Raw genomic sequence first — 20,329 nt, 5'->3', positions numbered from 1 at the left:
CTTCCTTTCCCCTTCTCCCCTCTCCCTCCCCTTCTGACTACTTCTTGGAATCACCTTCCAGATTAATTTTGCACATTCAAATCCTTGTCTCAGGCTCTGCTTCTGAAGAAACCCAACCTAAGACAGTGACCATATAATTTATCACCCACCAGTACACTTTGGAGAATGAAAAGGATCATGATTAGTAACTACACCAGGGTTGAACAGCCAGGACTGTTGCAGGTAAACCAAAAGGTAGAGTTGTTCCACTCAGCATTTCAGGACAAACAGCCAGATGTCTTGCATGTGCCAAGAAGGATGTGGGAGACACAGAGGAACCAGAGGTGAAGTAGAAACCATGACGTCTCTGCAGGTGGCAGTGTGATAATGTGATAAGGTGGTACCACCAAGTACCAGCTATCCCCCCAATACCCCAATGCCAAGCCCTTGAGATTTAAACCTGATCTTGGGGGAAACTAAAGTGAAGTCTCTACCTCTTAGTAGAATTGGAGGGTAGCTAAGTTCTAGCAAAGAAAAAATATAGGAAAGCTACAGTTTTGTGATCTGGAATCTGTGAGTGTAAAATTCTTTCCTGTCTTGTGGGGGTCCCATTTCCTTCTTGGGGTCTTATCTTAAATGGCAAAGCAAGATGATAAAGCTGGAAGGTGAGGATTTGGAAGGGGGCTTTCATCCGTGCCCCCATGTCCTTTCCCACCCTTTCCCATCCAGGTCTTCCTGGATGACAGCAGTCATTCCTTTCATCATTTTATTAAAAGCTGTTGCCTTGAGCTCCACCTTCTTGAGGGGCCCCAAGAGAAAACCAGTGTGTTATAAATTAACCATGGCATGGCATCATCCCAGGAGCAGCCCTGCCAGCTGGACACAGGCCCTCCACAGTCCATCCTGGATTCTCGGGCCGCTGGGACCTGTCACAGCCCCCCTGGCCCTGCTGCCTGCTCATCCTGGGCTCAGAGCCTGGACTTTCTCATCTCTCCGCCAGTGTGCCAAAGTTCAGCAGTATTCAGAATAATCCTCCTCCACATAGTTGGAGGGGAACCAGCCAACCTGGAAAGAGAAGAGGAAGTGGTCAGGGCAGCCTCTGTACATTCCCCACTGTTCCTCAACAGAAAGGTTCTCTCATACCTCAGGGCCTTTGCACCTGCCATCTTTGCACCTGCCACAACTTCTACCCCAGAAAGGACATCTCCCAGAGGTACACATGGCTGATACACCCGCCCATACCTTCCAGAATTCTCTATCACATGTCACCTTATTAGTGAGACCCTCCTGACCACCCTGTTTAAAATTGCACCCACCCCAACACTTCTTATCCCTGCTTTATTTTTCTCTGTAGCACTTGTCAGTATCTTATTGATTATATGTTACTTATTTATGGGCTTGTTGTCTATCCCCCAACCCCCATTACAACATGAGCTCCTCAAGGGCAAGGATTGATGTCTGTTTTATCCATTAGATACCCAAGAGTCTAGAAAAGTTCCTGGCACATGGGAGATGCTTAATAAATACTTCTTAAGAGGATGGATGGATGGATGGATGGATGGACGGACAGATGGATGGACGAGTTCATTGTAGCTGAGAATTCAGCTGTTGAGAAACAGTTGAGAAACCCAACTGTCTTCCACAGCACACTGAACTTACCCTCACAAGTCTTAACAAAACTCTTCACCTAAGCAATTATCTGGACTGTTTTTTCACATATGTTTCTCCCAGTAGAATGTAAGCTCCTAACCAGTGTCCTTACCTTCATTCAGCAAATATTTTTGAGAAACCATTACAAGTGAGGCAGTATTCTAGAGACTAGGAACTCATTCATTGATAAAATAAAGACTCTCTGTCTTCATGAGATAAAAATAAGAACCAGGTAGAAAATTTTTTGAGGAACCATGTGGTCCCTCCTAACAGTCTAAATGCAGGCAGGCAAAAAAGCACAAAAGGCAAAGTGGTCATTTCCAGTTATATGTCTCTTCATGCATTCAATATTTATTGAGCACCTATTAATGTGCCAACCACTGTTGACACTGCTGTGAACAGGACAGACAAAAATCCCTCCCTTTGCGTCCCCCCAACATGCTAATCACTCTCTCACCCCAGGGCCTTTGCACATGCTGGTGTCTCTGCCTAGAATACTTTCTTCCACCCTCTCTATGACCTTCTTGCCTGGTTAACTACCCACCCCTCAGTGATCACCTTAGGTTCTCAGAAGTCCTCCTGTCCTGCTCCTACCCTTCCCCATGATTCCCCATCTCAACCCCGACCACTTAGTATTGTACCTGTTTTGTTACATGTTTATCATCTTCATTAGATTCTGAGTTTCACGAGGACAGTGACTGTACCACACTCATTTTTTAATCCTCTGCACCCAGGAAATGCCCAGCACATAGTAGGTGCTCAGTAAATAAATACAAGTTATGGAAATGAATGAAATCTCTATCTCCTTTCCTCTCCTCTGAGCAGGGAAGACCTATGGGGCCACTCCCCACCTGCTCTATTCCATAATTCCAGGCTATAGGACAAATAGACAGGTCATTCCATGCCCTTTCCTCAGGCTGCCAAGCTTTGCTCCAACTTACCCGGCCATAGACCTCCCCTCGCCACCAGCCTTGTTGTCCCTTCTTGTTAAGGATCTTGATGATGTCACCCTCCTTGAGGGATAGCTCTGATCGGTCCCGAGCACAGAAGTCATAGCGTGCTTTGGCTGTCCCAAAATACTTGGTGCTCCCTGCTGTGTAGGGGAGAGCAGAGGTGGGTAAAAGGCCTGGAGCAGACATCTGCCCACCACCTGGGGACAGCTGGAGGAAGGCAGTGCTCTCAGGAGAGTAACACCAGGACAAAGGGTCCCTCAATACTTCATGAAGAGTATTGGGTGCCCTGTGATCTGAGGGAACACAACTGTACTTCCGCATCATCCTTCTAGCCCAACCAGTATCCAGGTTTAGAAAATAATGCCATTTGTGAATTTTTATAAATGGTTTCTATATATTTATAGTGAAAGGAATAAAGGGAAGATATGAAGAAATTCATTCAAGGTGATTAATGTTAATTATCCTGAAGAGGACCAAAGGTCAAAAAAGAAAGGGAATAAAAGAAAGATATATAAGGGGGAAAGACACAGATAACTTTTCATAGTAAAATATTAAGCAACATTGTAGAATGGAAAAATAATTTATAGTATTTCTCCAAGTATGCTAAGGTCCATAAATACACCAGAGCATAAGTAATGTGTGGACAGACACAAACATTTACCCCATTGGGTGATGAGGATTCTCTGATGAGGGCTGGAGTCCTAATGTTATGCTGGTGTTGCTTTTTCAAAAATTTAATGTTTTAATAATAATTAATTTTTAAATCTCTGTTTAAAAATTTTTTTGGATATATGAGAATCCAGAAACTATACCACCCATGTGACTTTTCTGAAAAACATACTTCAGGATGCACCCTAGCAAAATGACATTTGAATCAGGAAAAGGAATTTTAAAAATTAAAGGAAAATATGGAAAACAAGAAATATAGATGGAGTCTGAATAATCCTTGATACTATATTTGGGAAGTTAAATGCAGTTGTTAAGAAATAATTCTTAAAACATGTCATATTTATTTTAATTCATAGAAAACTGTATCCAATATCCCAGATAATGTCCATGAAACTATGGGGGAGAGATGCAATGGAGAAGAGAAGAGTGCACTAAAGGTCTTGCCTTTTTGTGAGATAATGTTACAGATACTAATTAATCCTTGATATTGATATAAAAATACAGGCTTAAAAGGTGCAGGTGAGGACCCTTCTGGTACCTAGTGTCCTCATCTTCCCCAATACAAAAGTAACCTCTGTCCCACCTCCCACCCAAGCAAATGAACATGGAAACCACTCAAGAGCAAAGGGACAGACTAGTATGAGAAGAAGCTCCCACTGTTTACCAGACATGACCTCTGTATGCCCACTGGAATGTCCATGGCATCCCCAAACTTGCCCTCTACAGTAAGAAGGAGCTGGGGCACAGGCCCCCAGCCTGAGACCTCTACCTGGTGGTCTGCTGATGGCTCTCTTCTCAGGCTCCTTGAAGGGGAACTGCAGGGTGGTATCCAGTGACTTGAAGCAGTCCTTTAGGGAATTCTGCTGATAAAACTCCACCAGCTCCTGGAAGGACAGAGGGACCGATGCTTTCTCTTCTGGCACCCCTGGTAAGTGACTCCTTAACTACTCCCCATGACAGGAAGTTTATTCCCTTCCTGGGCAATCAGGACCATTCTCAGGGGAGGAGATCACTTAATAAACAGATCACTTCATAATAAACTTACCAAATAATCAACTTGCTTGATAACCAGCTCACCAAAATCAGCCCCTACTGTAGGTGCCAAGAGACTTATTTTTACAATTAATTATTCTAATATTAAGAAATTCTGTTTCCTGAGTACCTGCTATGTGCTGGTCAGTGTACAATCACACATCATCAAAATCTCCTAATAATCATGAAAGACGAATACATTCATGATTCTCCCATTTTATACACGGAGAAACCAAGTCCCAGAGAAGACAAATTACTTGGCCAGGGTTTCACATCTGGAAATGGACAGATCCGGAATTCAGTGCCCTGGGAGGGGGGGCAGTAGAGCCTCGCAGCTAAGACAAAACAAAATGTCTCATGGTTTAGAGTTTTGACTCCAAAAAATGCCAGTATCATGAAAGACAAAAAGAGAAAGCAAGAGAGAGAGAGAGAGAGAGAGAGAGAGAGAGATTTTAAAAGACTGGCAAAGTACTACAAATGAAAAGAAACTAAGAAGATAAAAACTAAATGCAATGTGTGATTCTTGATTATATTCTGAATGACAAAAGAGCTATAAAAGGGATACTTGGGACAATCAAGAGTTTGGAAAATACTGTATAATACATAAGAGTTTTGCCTCAATGCTCAACTTCCTGAGTGTAATAATGATACTGTAGTGAGGTACAAGAATGTCTTGGTTCTCCAGATATTCATGCTAGAGTATTTTTGGGTGAAGGGTGTAGATGCTTGCAACTTATTCTTATATAGGGCTAAATAAATGTGCAGGGGGTAGGGATTGACAGGGCACAAAAGAGGCAGAATAATAACTATTAGTTAAGTGAAGGATTCACAGATGTTCATTTCACTGTTCTAATAACTTTTTGGAAATTTTTCAGACAAAAAAATGAGGGGAAGATTTTTCAGAATCAAGTTTGGAGGACAAAAAAGATTGTGCAATAAATGGGGTCCCGAGACGGAGCTTCAGGGAGGGCTAGATTCTCCTCCTAGATTCTAGGACACCGAGGTTGGGGTAGATTGGCCCTTACCGTAAGCCCCCGGAAAGCCTTCTTCTCTGTAATCCTGTACAGTCCTTCCGCTGTCATGATTTTAATATGCTTGACCTCAACATTATACCTGGAAGCAGTGAGAGAGAGGAACAGGGGGTCACAGGACTCTGAGGCTGGGGACTCAAGCTCATCCCATGCCCAGGTTCAGCGCCCCCCAGGCTACACAGCCCCAACCATGGAAGAAACAATCTTGACAACTTCAAGGAGGGAACAACCACTGAAACCCAAAGACTGAAGAAAATGCCTCCTGCTTCCCCAGCAGGATTCCTTCCCTGGGAGGAGTCTTCACTTCTTCCCCTGTCTATATGAATCTCCTTCCCTGACTCACAGGGTTGTTGAGAAGTCACAGAGATCTTGCAAAGAAAGCCATGGTCTAGAATAGAGAGGATGAGATCTGTGCTTCCCCCAAGTCAGAGGACCTAGAATCTGCAGGATGGGAACAGAGACTCATTTCCACCAACATGCCGGGCCACAGACTAGTGAAGACATGGAAGCGATATTTACTTCTGTCAACGGAAAACTAGATAACCATCCCCCCCCCAAAAAAAAAAATCTGACCACAGAAAACTAGAAATGATGAGGGGGAAAAAAGCACTGAGCTCTCAAAAAAGTAAGGGGAAATCGCCAGAGGCCAAAAATGAGGTTGAAATTAAAACTGAGCTTGCTGAGTGAACTGCTACCCTATGGGGTTTGCTGATCTTGCTAACTAAGTAGCTTATGTTTTGATGATCCCATAGAAACATGGGATGAGGTACTGGGTCCAGGGGGATGGAGGTTAGCACTGAGACCCACCCACACCCCATAAGCCTGGACCAGTGAATACTACATCTTCTAGAAAAACCACCCGATGCCTGGGGGACCATAAGAAAGCTTGTCTGTCTCAGACCCCAAATGGAAATGTCGCCCTTGAAATTCAGAACCTCACGCCGGCCCTCGTGTAGGTTTGGGGTTTGAACTTAAACTACCTGCACAGTCCGGGAAACTAAGGAATTAGCCTAAAATGTTTAACCTGGAAAAAAAAAATAACCTGTTGATGATCAACAGAAACAAATTCAAAATCTCTGGAGACCCAAGCAGCACAAGATTCCCACTGGGAAATCCCCACTGGACATCACAAGACAAAATTACAAAACCAACCAGGGAACGAGTCACCATGAGTGAGACGCTGCACACCACAGACAGACATGGGCAAAGGGGTCGGCTAGCACTGGTCCACCTGGCAATTCTGCCTCTTGCTCGAATGTGCTAAACGCCTTTTGGAGCCTGTCTGGGAGGCACAGCTCTTTCTCGTGGGCTGTCAGTCAAGGAAAAGGAGTAAGATGGATGCGATCACCCAGGACACTGTGGGGCTCAGTAACAGATGGTTGTCAAAACTGTACATTTCCTTCCTGCCAGGCTCCTGCAGCACCCGGGTCATAGGGGGTCAGGGAAGGAGGAGTTAGTTACTTAATGCTGATGGCGAATTCTGCTGTGTCCTTCACCCTCTGCCGCACCAAGAACGTCCCATCCGACCGGTTGGTGAGAATACTTTCTGCCCCTGCGCGCTCCATGGGACCGGCGTACCTGTGGACATATATACCAAGGAGAGAGGTCCACACTGCCCCCATGCCTGTGATTTTTTAAGTTGGTGACAGTCCCAGAGCAGGCTGCTCCAAAATGGGCCAATTTAGCATGAAGACCGTTTTGAGTTAAAAAGCAATAAAAACCCCGGATGCCTAGGTGGCCCCGTCAGTGAAGGGTCTGCCTTTGGCTCAGGTCATGATTCCGGGGTCCTGGGATTGAGTCCCATATTGGGCTCCTTGCTCAGCGGGAAGCCTGCTTCTCCCTCTGCCTGCTGCTCCCCCCTGCTGGTTCTCTCTCTCTCTCTCTCTCTCTCTCTCTCTCTCTTTCTCTCTTCGTATCTCTGACAAAAATATATAATCTAAAAAAATTAAAAAGCAATCAAAACCCAGCAGATTCAGGAAAAACTCTACCTCCCCAACAAATAACTAAAAAGAATTCAGACAGAGGACCCACTCTGGGAGGAGAGCCACTGTCGCCCCAGATACCTACGTGAGGCTACGAAGAAGGTGTGGCCGACAGAGAGGAACTTAGCGAGGCCCGTTCAATCAAATCCTCTGTGTCCCACGGATCCCCAGTGGCCCAGCAAACATTTGTGTACCAGACATTTAATCTTCTTCATCTTCCTGTGACGTCCATTCCCTCCCTTTTACGTCCCACACACTTGCCCCCTTCTCCTTAGTTCGGAATGACATGTATGTCTCCTTTTGCCTGACTGTCTTTGGGTTTCAATGTCTGTGTGGATTCCCTGTACCTACAAAATTAAATTTGATTTTTCTCCCATTCATCTGTCTCATGTCAATTTGATTCTTAAATTTGATTTTTCTCCTTATTGGTCTGTCTTGTGTCAACTGGACTCTTAGTCCTGCTAGAAGGACCTTGAAAGGGACAGGAATTCTCGTGCCCTGATACGCCCTTTTATAATAAACTGTTTATCTAAGTAAATGGATTTCCTGAGTTCTAGGGGTTTGTGCCAGCCAGGGAGGGGGTTGTGGGAGCCTACACTTTGCAGCAGGTCAGTGAGAAGTCCTGGAAGGCTGGACTTGAGATTGGCACCTGATGTGCAGACAGTCTGGTCTGAACCAACCCCTAACCTGTGAGGTCTGATGCCATCTCCAAGTGGGTAGTGTCAGAAGTGGACTGAACTGTAGGACACCCAGCTGAGAGGGAAGAATAACCAAATTGTTTGGGTGTAGGGGAAAACCCACACATTTGATTGAGAGTGTGAGTGTAGAAAAGCAGGGGTTTTTTACCTTTAATCTGGAATTTGGCAATGCTTGGATGGACATTTTCTGAGTGCCCACTGTTCACCCCTCTCTGTGGCCACCAGGACAGAAACTGGGTGAGGAGAGTGAGACACGAGCCCTAGGTACAAACAGTGAAGAGGGAGCCAACACTCTCCCTCTGAAAAAAATCCAAAGGGGCCGTCAAGGGAGTGAGGTGCCCACACATGTTGCCCCGTGGATGGACTCTGAGCCCACGATGCTCAGAGAGGGAACCAGACAGAGAAGGCCACATGGGGTGCGGTTCCATGTGTGTGACACGCCCAGAACAGGCTCCTCCATGGACGGGAAGGGGTCAGAGGTGGGTGCGAGGGGCTGAGGGGGCTAGAGGTGACCACTAGAGGGGTTGGGCTTTCCTTTGGGGGGATGGAATGTTCTGGACTTATAGTGGTGATGGCCAAACAACCCTGGGAATGTACCAAATGCCACTGGATATAAATACATTTATGTTGTAGACATAGATAGATAACATAAATAATATATGCTAATTACAGAGAATATACAATTATGGATGATGTGAATATGAATATATTATATTATAAATGTAAATAGGTAACCTATATGTACCGATTATAGATGATAAGTAATTATAGTCGATATGTAAAGGTGCACATGAATGCACTTAGCTGCAAATGTAAATATACAACATAAATTGTATCTATTAATTTGAGGTGAAATAAAACTATGTATGATACATACATGGACATATGTAACAGAAATGTAAATATGAATATAAATGCCCCTCTAAATGGTTAATTGTATGTTATGTGGATTTCAACTCAGTTTTAAAAATTAATGCAAAGTCGGGGCGCCTGGGTGGCTCAGTGGGTTAAGCCTCCAGCTGGGCAGGGAGCCTGCCTCTCCCCCTATTTATGCTCTGCCTCTGTCTGTGTATCTCTCTCAAATGAATAAATTTCAAAAAATTTTTTAAATAATGCAAAAAACCCCATGGGGCACAAAACGTTAAGGCTTTAAATAAAGACACTCTGGGCTTGGGGGTTCACTGTGTCGCCCCAGCCCTGTTAGATCCCATCTTTATTTATAATTTTGATATTTTGCTTATCATGGATTTTTTTTTTTTTTGCCTTGCTTTTTTTTTTTTTTAAGTACGCTCTCTACCCAATGAGAGGTTTAAACTCCCCACCCCAAGAGTTGCGCGCTTCGCGACTGAGCCAGCCCGGCGTTCCTGTTTGCCTCGCTTTTGATTATATGAAGTGCCACGTTGAAATATTATGGATCTCGATCCCTGAGTTTTTGACACCCCCTCAAATCCTGCACCGGAAATGAGTGACCCAGCTCCAGGCATGACAGCTCCAGCAGGAGAGGGCAGAGATGGGGTCTGAGTCCTGGTTCTGCCCCTGGGTTGCTCTGTGACCTCAGGAACTGATTTTGCCACTCAGAGTCCTAATTTCCTTTTCTGAAAAGAGGAAGCTAAAACTGCCCCCAGCCCAGAGCAACATTTTTTTCTGCCAGAGCGGCATTTCTGACCACTGGCTGTAATGCAGCCAGTGCACCTGGTACACAGTCGGAGCTCAGAAAATGTGAGCGTTATTATGCCCCTTGTGTTAATAGGACTCTTGAGGGGCAGCAAGCTCTGGCTCTGGAGTGGGGGCAGATGGGTTCTATCCTGTCTCATCACTTCCTCACTGTGTGACACTGAACAAATCACTTCCCCTCGCTAAGCCCTGGTTTCCTCCTTCTTTGCCAAAAGGCAGGAAGAAAAGCAAATGGTTATTAGGAGGATTCGAAGTGCTTGTAAAAGTGCTGACACAGCGCTCATAGAAACAGTCCCATGTGACATCATCTAGGATGCCAGCAACCGTAAAGGACACTGTTCTTTCACGGGCCATTATGAAATAAAAACTCCTACCCATAACATTAGGCAGAAGACTGATCTTCCATTGACTGTAAGAGCCATTCCAATGTCAGAGTGGTTCAAACATGAAAAAAAAAAGTGCATTTAGAATGGATGAAATGTCGTCATAATGAGATGGCCACAATAGGAACAGATCTAATCTAATCATGGATAATAAAGGGCTTACTGTGTGCCAGGCACAGGACTAAGAACTGTACAGGTAATAGCTCATTAAAGCCTTATAGAAACCCTATAAAGTAGATGTTGGTATCAATCTATTTTCCAGAAAGGAGAGCTAAAACCCAGAGAGGTTGAATTACTGGCCCAAGATCACACAGCTGGGAAATGTGGGACTCAGCATTTGCACCCAGGTCAGTGGGCTACAAAAGCAACACTGTAAACCTCTAACCCTCACTCTTCTACCTGCAACAGATATTCAAAAGCAGGAGGGAGGAGCTGCTATTCCCACCCCCACCGATCATTTTCCTTCCAGTGAGACCCTAATCTCCCAGAGTCAGGGACCCTCTTTTGCTAGCTCACTCTTCAGCAGCCCTGGGCACAGGGCTCAACCCAGCGGTCAATACCCAGAGTTCAAAAAATGAGTAACCAAGGGGCTGGAGTATGGTTTTCATGCTGCACCTGGGACCCCAGGGGGCCTCAAGTTGAAAATAAGAAACGTAGTTCTACTCACCAGAGATGGACAGACAGGTCCTGAGGGGGGCCCTAGGGACACAGACAGAGACTGGGATTTAGGATTGAGAGCCCAGGTTCGCAAGGCACTCCATTATTCGCGATCATCTACTATCATTCATTTCACCATCACTTACTGAGTGCCGGGCACTGTGCTGTTCACTGAGGGACTGAGCAGCCAATTGTTTTAGGATGACCCTCATGCCAAGAATGGATTTTAAGTTTTTAAATGGTTGACAAAAATTAAAGGAAGAATGATATTGCCTAGCCTGTGGGAATGGGATGAAATTCACATGCCAAAGTCCCAAAACACAAATGTTTACTAGAACACAGTCATGCCCTCTCGTGCTTTTGCACTTCTCTGGCAGCGGTGAGAGGTCACAAGGAGAGCCTCTGATCTGCAAAGATGAAAACTTGCATGATCTGTCTATTTACGAAAAGCCCAACTCCTGGTCTGAATAAATACAAAGGTGCTTGCTTCCACCACGTTCGGAGGGTTACCGTAAAACAAAACAAAACCAAACCACAACACAAACAACAAAAACAGAAGACAGTGTTGGCAAGGTTATAGGGAAATTGGAAACTTTATGGCGTTACTGGCAGAAATGTAAAATGATACAGCTGCTAGAGAAAACAGATGGCAGTTCCTCAACAACTAAAAATAGAATTACGATATGATCCAGCGGTTCCTCTTCTGGGTATCTACCCAAGGGAATTAAAAACAGGAATTTAAAGAGAGATAGATTTTCCCATCCATGTTCCTAACATTATCCATGATAGCCAAAAGGTATGTGCCCACCAAGAGATGAACAGGTAATGGACTATTATTCAGCCTTAAAGAAGGACATTCCAGGGCACCTGGGTGGCTCAGTGGTTTAAAGCCTCTGCCTTCAGCTCAGGTCATGATCTCAGAGTCCTGGGATCGAGTCCCGCATCGGGCTCTCTGCTCAGCAGGGAGCCTGCTTCCCTTCCTCTCTCTCTGCCTGCCTCTCTGCCTACTTGTGATCTCTGTCTGTCAAATAAATAAATAAAATCTTAAAAAAAAAAAAAAAAAGAAGGACATTGGATGAACCTTGAAAACATTATGCTCAGTGCAAAAGCCATTCTCAAAAGGACCAACACCATTTATCTGAGGTCCCGAGAGGAGTCAAAGTCATAGAGACAGAAAGCAGATGGTTCCCACCATCTACCAAGGGCTGAGGGAAGGGGTGGGGCGTTAATGTTTCATGGGGACAGAGTCTCAGCTTTGCGTGATGAAAAGAGTTCTGGAAATGGACAGTGGTGATGGTTGTATAACTGCGAATCTTCCTAGTGCACCACTCAAAATGGCTAAAATGGTAAATTTTGTTATGTGTGTTTTACCATAACTGAAAAATAGTAACAATAAAAAAGAATGAGGAACAATCTATCCAGTTCCAAAACATCACCCCAAAAGAAAACCCATACGTATCACCCATTAAATGGTCAGTCCCTATTCCTCCCCAACCTCTAATATCTGGGAATCTCCCATTTGTTTTCTGGCCCTGTGGGTGCACCTATTCTAGATATTTCAAGTAAATGAAGTGGTTGCAAGATGCATTAAGTACTACTGAAGTGTGGATTTTAAATGTCTAATAATTTTATGTTTTTTTTCAATTTTCACCTCAATTTTTTGAAGGGAAAAAAAAAGAATAAATTGATCTACATATAGTAATATGGAAAGATCCCAAGATATATTAAGGGGCAAGGGGCAAAGGGGAGGGCAGCAAAATAATGAGTATCAAATCTTCCAAATATATCATGGGGGACATGAGAACCGTGTTTGTATCTACTTGGATGTGCACTAAGAAACGCCGGAGAGGCACACAGAAAACAACTAACAGTAGTTATCTCATAAGATAGGTGGTGCCAGGAGGAAGGAATCCTTGAGTAGAATGGAGAATTGTCATTTTTTTCTCTTTTCTCAGAGACTTCATTGTAATGGGAGAGGAGGAGGCTAAGCTGGGTGTAGCTTTAGGAAGGCAGTACATTTGAAGGCAGAAACTGGAGAGATGCCCAGATCTTGGCTCCTGAATGTCATGTCCCACTGAAAGGGCCAGGGCTCTTTGGGAAAACGGTGGATTCCAAGACTGGGGCGTGGCAAGTACAAGGTAGGTCTGGTATTAGGCCAGAAAATGAGGAAGAGCTCTGAGAATAAAGGAGACATAACAAAAGAACAGATGAGCCAGCCTGAAAGGGCTCCCACTGGCCAAAGCTGGGACTTTAAAGTAAGAATCCACGGGCATTTCCTGAGATAAATGCGTACGTACATACCTGACCAACGGGCAGATAGACACACACCCAGCTACACAGATACATAGAAGCTTGATACATAAATTGATACCTAAGTGATTAAGAGACACACAGAGACACAGATACATAGATGATCATTAGATACATAGATGACAATTGATAGGTAAGTTGATTGATTGATTAGGACACAGCTAGTCTTTATAGTAGAACATCTGTGAATAAACTTGGACAGAACCATGGAATTGAAAATGTATAATGTAGCTCCATTACAGAGAAACCAGGAAGCCCCAGGCCAAAAAAGAAAAAAAAATCTCTAAAATACAATTTTGGGGGAATTTGTCAAAATTTAAATATGGACTATAGATTAAATCATAGTATAATGTCAACATCAAGTGTCAAAATCAGGGTTGTTTGTTAAAATCATGCTATGGATATGTGAGAAAAGGTTCTTGCTCTTCTTAGGATGTATTTAAGGGTGAAGGGAAAATATATCTGTAAACTTACTTTTAAATATCTCAAGAAAAAAATAATATGAATTTTTAAAATAAAATGTGCAGAGAAAGAGTGAATGAAAGAGCAAATGAGGCAAAATGTTGACAGCTGGTGCATCTGGGGAAAGGCTATTTGGAGTTCTTTGCATTATTTTAGCAACCTTTCTGGAAGCCTGAATGATACAAAATTGAAGCAACAAAATAGGGGAGAGGTTCCCCTCTGCGGGTTCCTATTGGGGCTGTGAAACAGGCAGAGGGCGACTACAATAAGGGAGGGAGGTCTGGGGAGAGTGGGAAAGATCTGAGGTCATCAGAGAATGAGGTGGTCAGGTGAGCAGAGGACAGGGGAAGAACAGAGGTGGGGCAAACTGTGGGCAGGTGGCCAGGAGGCGTGAGTGGCCACCACACCTGATGGGACAACATTTGCTGTCTCTGAAGGAAACGGGCTGGCCAGTCTTCGGGCCCCTGTTCCTTCTCCTTTATGAGGGAGAGACCCTTCATACAAGAAGAATCAAGGGGCACCTGGGTGGCTCAGTGGGTTGAGCCGCTGCCTTCAGCTCAGGTCATGATCTCAGGGTCTTGGGATCGAGTCCTGCATCGGGCTCTCTGCTCAGCAGGGAGCCCGCTTCCCTCTCTCTCTCTCTGCCTGCCTCTCCATCTACTTGTGATTTCTCTCTGTCAAATAAATAAATAAAATCTTAAAAAAAAAAAAAAAAGAAGAAGAATCAAGGGGGAAAGGACAGGTCATCATTCTCTGTGTGGCCCCCACTCTGGGCTCAGTAGGCAAGTTGGGCAGAACACGAACTTGGGAATGACCTACCATGATGGGCAGGTCCTCCCTATCTCAGGGGTGTCACCCCAAGGCTTCCCACCCTCACGGGACCTTCTCTGGACCCCCTTGCCCTCACTATGTCCAGATTTGAGGCACTTACATGCACATAGGGCTTGACTCTGTTACAGGGAAACCAGCCAACTTCGTTGGTAGCCGTATTCCTGCCCTAAAAAGCCAGAAGGGAAAGACACAGAGAGGTTACACGTATTCATGCGTGTATGAGTGTGCGCTGATCTTCTACCTAGTGGCCACTCTGTCCATCTATCTCTCTGTAGCCTGCAGGACCATGACCCACGGAGTGCCAGCCACTATCAACTTCCTGGGAAGACAGCCAGCTCAGAAGGGCCAGGCCAGCCCTAGAAATCCCCATGTTTACCACCCTTCCCAGGGCTGCCTCCAGACCAGCCTCCCCTGCCAGAGTCACTTCTAGGGACTGCCTATGCCTATGATGCCACACTCCGGTCCTTCTCCATCATTCCCACAGCCCAGCCTGTACCTCCCACCAGTTCTGTTCAGCCTCAGCCTTGGTAAGCTCCACGATGTCTCCAGGGTTGAGCCGTAGAAAAGGTCCAAAGGCTCCAGGGGGTGGAGGAAGCCCATAGTACTCCTGACACACCTCCATCTTCGGCAGGCCTGGAGGGGAGGGAAGGTGGTGGCTCGGTGTGATTGGTGGTCATAGATGTTCAAAACTGGGTCTCACAGCCCACCAGAATGGCAAAAAGTAGGGACTGACAGCACCAAGTGGTGGTGAAGATATGGAGCACCTGGAACTCTCCTACATTGCTGGTGAGAGTCCACTGGGAAAACTGTCTTTATCTCCCAAAGCTAAATAGGTGTCTATCTTGTGACCCGACAATTCCACTCAGGTGTACGTGACCAAGAGAAGTAAACACTCATGTCCACCAAAATCCTAGATGAGCTTTCTTCACAAAACCAAAAACTGGCAACAACCCAATGTCCTCAATAAAATGCATATGCCAAGTACAATATAATTGTACAATGGAATACTACACAGCAATGAACAAGGTGTGAGTCTTACCAACATGATGCTGATCAAAGAAGCCAGAAGCAGGAAGAGGACATATCACAGGATTTCATTTTTGTGAAGTTCAAAGAAAGGCAAAACTCATCTATGGTGATGAGAGTCAGATGGGTATGGACCAGCAGCACTGTTCAGGAAAACCTTCTGTGTGGTGGAGATGTTCAAAAGTCTGTGCTGTCCAGTAGGACGGTCATTAGCCAGAGGTGGCTACAGAGCACAGGCGCTGTGGCCAGTGTGGCTGAGTACAGGGGTTTTGGGTTATTTAAACTAGTTTCAGTTTGTATTAGACCGTGTATTTCTAGAAATCAGTGACATGTTCCATACCTTGATCTGCAGGGCAGTTACAGGAGGAGAAATTCACGGAGCCATGTAGTTAAGATGTGTTCACATTATAAATCTTACAGGATGTATTTTCTATCTTAATAAAAAGTATGTGTGTGTATATGTAATATATGATATATATTATATAATATGTTACATATAATATATGCATATACATTATGTATAAATATGCATATTAACCTATATATATGATATGCCTAAATATAAACCTATATATAATAAATACACAGACGCTTATATGTATTTCCATCATTGAGGACATTTGGGTCACTTCTAGTTTTTAACAAATGTAACTTAGGGCCCCTGGGTGGCTCAGTCAGTTAAGTGTCTGCTTTCAACTCAGATCATGATCTCAGGGTCCTAAGATCCATCGGGCTGCCTGCTCAGCAGGAAGCCTGTTTCCCCCTGTGCCCTATGTCTCTCTCTCTCTCAAATAAATAAGTTAAATCTTTAAAAAAAAAAAAAAAAGTGAAGGGACGCCTGGGTGGCTCAGTCAGTGAAGCAGCATCTGCCTTTGGCTTAAGTCATGACCCCAGAGGCCTGGGATGGAGCTCCACATCGGGCTCCTTGCTCAGCGGGGAGCCTGCTTCTCTGTCAGCCTGCTCTCCCTCTGCTTGTGTTTGGTCTCTCTCTCTCTCCCACTCTCTCTCACACAAATAAAACATAGATCTTTTTAAAAAACAAATAAAGCTGATATTTATTTTTGAATAAAACTGATTATGCAATATAGATACACACAACGATATATACATCCCTCCTGTTGAGATCATTTGTTTCTAATTTTTTACTATTTCAGATAAACCTGGTATATCTATATCTACATATTGATCTATATTATAGATATCTATAGACCTTTATATGGTGATATCTATATGTAAATATAGGTAGATAGGGATAGGTAGATATGAAATCTGGGTCTTTACATTGACTCTGTATGACTATGGGCAAAGGGTTTACTTCCACCAGCCACACCAAACTGTTCTCATGTGTTTAATGAAGGCTGGACACACGCACACCCTGCCTCTTAGCCTTTGCACATGCTGTTCCCTCTGCCTGGAACACCCCTGCCCTCCTCCTCATCTGCCTAACTCCTCTTCATCCATCGAATGTCCACCTAAATGCCTTCTCCTCCAAGAAGCCTTCCCTGAAGCCTCAGATTTGTCAGGTCCCTCAGTTTCATGCTTCAGAAAGCCCTCGACGTCCCCCATCACAATGTCACGTCTTCACGAAAGTCTGAGAGCTTCTAGTGCGTGGGGGACAGGAAGCACAGGTGTTCCAGCCATCCTTTGCCCCAGATGACGCATACAGTAGATACTAAACACAAGTCACCCATCCCTGCTGTGATTCCACAAAATTCATTAACTTAGGAATGAGTCCGGCCTCTCCGCACCTCCCCCACCCCAGCCTCCACCCCCTGCCGCTGAGCTAAAAAGAACCCATGTCCTTCACTTCCCCGTCTTGGAGGTGGAGGGCATTCTGCTGAAACCACATATCATAGTAAGATTCTGTGGCATGGAGTCAAGAGGAAAGGAGAGAACAGTCGGAGGAGTGCCTAGCGACGAAGGCTAGAGAAGGAGCCTGGGAGAGAAGATGCAAAAAGAGACAGTGGGTAAGAGAAGTGGGTGGTGAGAGAGAGAGCATCTTAGTAAGGACTACCCTATGCATCTCTTCCTAGGGCTTGAGCAAAGCAAGTAAAGAATTTGAGCTGGTTATTTTTAAATTCCTTTCAGGTTTCTAGGAGTGGAACAAATGGGATCCCAGCTTTATAAGCAGGACCTTACGTTGTCAATAATATAATTGTGAGATCTGAGGCAAGGACTGGGTTTCCTCCTGCTCCACACTGCACATCCCGCCCCCCGCCCCCACCCCAGACTCACCCAGCTCATTCCTTTTCTTGTCCTGAGCCCGGCGATGTGGCTTATCCTGGAGGGAGAGACCAAGAAAGCAAGTGTGGCTACTGGGCCCAGCCTGGGGCCTCCTCAGCGCCTATGTGAGCACCCAGCAAAGGGCCCTGCCCACCCCTCCTTAATCCCCATGACTTGCCATGCAGAGAAAGGAGCATGGGGGGGTCTTACCTTCTTCATAGTTCCTGAAAGATCTACGGGATGGAAAAAGAAATAGTGAGGATGGGAAATCGCCCACACGGAGCCAAGCCCACCTCCCACCCTCTCTCGCCCAGTGGTACCTTGCCCATGTCGGCCACACGGAGGGACCCTTCCCAGACATTCCTTATGTGCAGGTGCCCGGCACCGATGACACCGGTACCCCTGATAGAAGGTGCCTCTGGGAAGCCAAAGCAAGAGAAAGGAAAGTCAGTGATGTTGAACAGACACAGGCCATCATTTTGCCAAGGGTCCCCTTGGGTTCTCTTTAGGGCCGGAAAGAGATGACAGAGCTGAAACTCGAAGAGCCTCCAACCTCCCAACTCGGGGGACAGATGGCTGGAGGCGCCCCTCTAAGGAGGAAGAGTTCCCCAAGTCCAGGCCCCAGGGCCATCCTCGCAGATGCCCACCTCAGCAGCATCTGGCAAGCCCTGCACGATGTGGTCTCCTCAAAGGAGAACATCTGGAAGTCATGCCCGTTGGCCGTAGCGTTCTCAGGGTAGATGTTGGAGCTGGAGAGGGGAGAGAATTCCATGTGATGGAGCAGTATTCAGCCGCACCAGGGAATGAAGTAGGGACGCGTGCTGCCGCTTGGATGCATCAGAGCTGCCATATTGGATATGCTGCATCAACCCCATCTTGCCTCCCCCTCCCAGCACTGATGGGCATTTGGGTTGTCGCCACCTTTTGGCCATTGTGAGAAGTGCTGCTACGAACAGGGGTGGAGACCGAGCGCAAACTGGTGGTTGCCACGGGCTGGGAGCAGGGGGGATGGGGAGTGACTGCCGCTGCAGGGTTTCCTTCTGAGAGGATGAAAATGTTCTGGAGCCAGACAGAGCTGATGATTGCACAACGCTGTGATGTACTACATGCCACCCAAACACGCACTTCTAAATAGTTCGATTTTTTGTTACATGAATTTCACCTCAAGAAGAGAAAGAAAAAGGAGGAGGAGGAAGAGGGGTCCAGCCTGGTGGCAGGAGCTCACACAGACCCGTGGCATTCTGAAAACGCTGGCAGCATCAAAAGCCTATCCCTCCCATTTCCCAGATGAGGAAACTGAGGTTCAGAGGGGCCCTGCAGAATTGCCTCTCAGCCCCTGCCCGTATGCAGACAGGACGGGGGGGGGGGGGGGGGTGTCTCACATGGCCATCTCGAACTGCTCCATCCACTTCTTCTTTAGTTCTCGAGTCTTGAAGAACAGCTCATAGCCCTGGGCCCCTTGGTCCTCGATCAGGAGGAACATGTGAGTCCACTGCAAGGAAGCAGGGTTCAGAACGAAGGCATCCACTCTGCAGAGAGTGGACCACACACCCTCCCTTCCCCTACCCCCTGTGGGGAGAACAGGGTCAGGCCAGAACAGCCTCTGCCTCCAGGAGGACCCGGCGTGGGTTCCCTTGTAATGGTCTACCGAGGAGAACCAAATACACATCCATAACTAAAATCACATGCACGCACAAGCATATACACACTCAGGTCACATACGGACACACACACCCCGGCATTCTAAAGGTCAAGGGGAAAGCCTTGAGCTGCACAGGGGCTTCCCAGCACTGGGGAGCCCAGTTCTGGCCTCAGAGCCCACCTTCTTGTTTTCTCGATCTCCAGAGGAATCATCTCGAACCTGGAAGCTATGTAGGTTCACAAAGTCCTTGAGGTCGTAGGAGTCCCCTCGGCGCTTACAGATGAGCAGAGCTTTGTCCAGCAGGAAGGCGTACCTGCCAGCAGCTGGGTCAGGTACTCCTGTCGGGCTCCTGACAGCAGTCCCCACAGGCTCCCTGCCTGATCTCCTCCACCTTCTGTCCCCACCTGCTGTCCATCTAGGATTCCTGCCCTTCGCCTCCCCTGTGGCCAACTTGGCAGTGCCCTCCTGCCTGTCCATCCTGATCTCACCCCCACGACCGGTCGGTCTTGGCTCCACCCACACACCCACGCCGGTACTCCGGCAGGTCCACCCAGGCTCCACCCCCTGGTATAACTAGAAATCTGGCCCCACTCCTGCTCAGGTTCTACCCTCTACCTATTGGTTCCACCCACCTGTCCATCTTGGAGCGCCGCTCCACGGAGGTGATCTTGAGCTCGCCATCGATCTTGGGCCGGCCATAGTGCGCCAGAGACTGGTCCTATGCGGCAGGAAGGGGGTCTGGCAAGGGACCACCAAGGAGAACACCAAATGCTCTCCCCATATGGCCACACGCCTGGCTCTCCCTGCCCCACCCCCTCACCAGGTTCTCGATGGACAGCTGGAAGTTGGTGATCTGCCGCAGCGTCTCGTTGTCCCGCTTGACCTCATTCACACACTGGGCCAGGTCCTGGGGGTGGGGGGTGGGGGACAGGTAGGAGGCTACCCCCACGCAATCCCCTACCTGGCTGGGGAGAGGGGTCAGTTCCCACCAGGGACTGGAAGGAGGTGTAGAGACGGTGTCCTCAGCATGTCCTGTCCCCAAGGGGGATTCTGGGAATCACTCACTGGTCGCAGAGGCGTGTCACTCTTGGTGAGAGGAGGGGCTGCCCCTGGGTGGGACCGTGTGC

At 46.6% G+C, this 20,329-nt stretch overlaps 1 protein-coding gene across 2 annotated transcripts in view; it reads right to left on the bottom strand.

The window, feature by feature from the left end:
- Positions 1 to 731: 731 nt before the first annotated feature.
- Positions 732 to 20,329, bottom strand: part of VAV1 (vav guanine nucleotide exchange factor 1) — a 49,036-nt gene continuing 29,438 nt past the window's right edge. Inside the window, exons 12-27 of one of the 2 annotated variants that reach the window (XM_059159698.1) lie at positions 20,023 to 20,109; positions 19,835 to 19,920; positions 19,383 to 19,515; positions 18,943 to 19,052; positions 18,208 to 18,309; positions 17,881 to 17,978; positions 17,771 to 17,793; positions 17,573 to 17,618; positions 14,808 to 14,944; positions 14,412 to 14,477; positions 10,719 to 10,750; positions 6,776 to 6,892; positions 5,309 to 5,396; positions 4,021 to 4,135; positions 2,571 to 2,719; positions 732 to 1,044 (exon numbers count right to left, since the gene is read on the bottom strand). In XM_059159698.1, the coding sequence (XP_059015681.1) occupies positions 991 to 1,044; positions 2,571 to 2,719; positions 4,021 to 4,135; positions 5,309 to 5,396; positions 6,776 to 6,892; positions 10,719 to 10,750; positions 14,412 to 14,477; positions 14,808 to 14,944; positions 17,573 to 17,618; positions 17,771 to 17,793; positions 17,881 to 17,978; positions 18,208 to 18,309; positions 18,943 to 19,052; positions 19,383 to 19,515; positions 19,835 to 19,920; positions 20,023 to 20,109 (1,443 nt within the window). In that variant the 3' untranslated portion in view covers positions 732 to 990. Of the gene's footprint in view, positions 1,045 to 2,570; positions 2,723 to 4,020; positions 4,136 to 5,308; positions 5,397 to 6,775; positions 6,893 to 10,718; positions 10,751 to 14,411; positions 14,478 to 14,807; positions 14,945 to 17,572; positions 17,619 to 17,770; positions 17,794 to 17,880; positions 17,979 to 18,207; positions 18,310 to 18,942; positions 19,053 to 19,382; positions 19,516 to 19,834; positions 19,921 to 20,022; positions 20,110 to 20,329 lie in introns of both variants that reach the window. The other variant, XM_059159697.1, reaches the window with a different exon arrangement.

This window comes from Mustela lutreola, chromosome 2, assembly GCF_030435805.1.
Source record: "Mustela lutreola isolate mMusLut2 chromosome 2, mMusLut2.pri, whole genome shotgun sequence".
NCBI lineage: Eukaryota > Metazoa > Chordata > Mammalia > Carnivora > Mustelidae > Mustela > Mustela lutreola.
The sequence above is the reverse complement of the archived record's forward strand: the minus strand, read 5'-3'. Positions and strand labels throughout refer to the sequence as shown.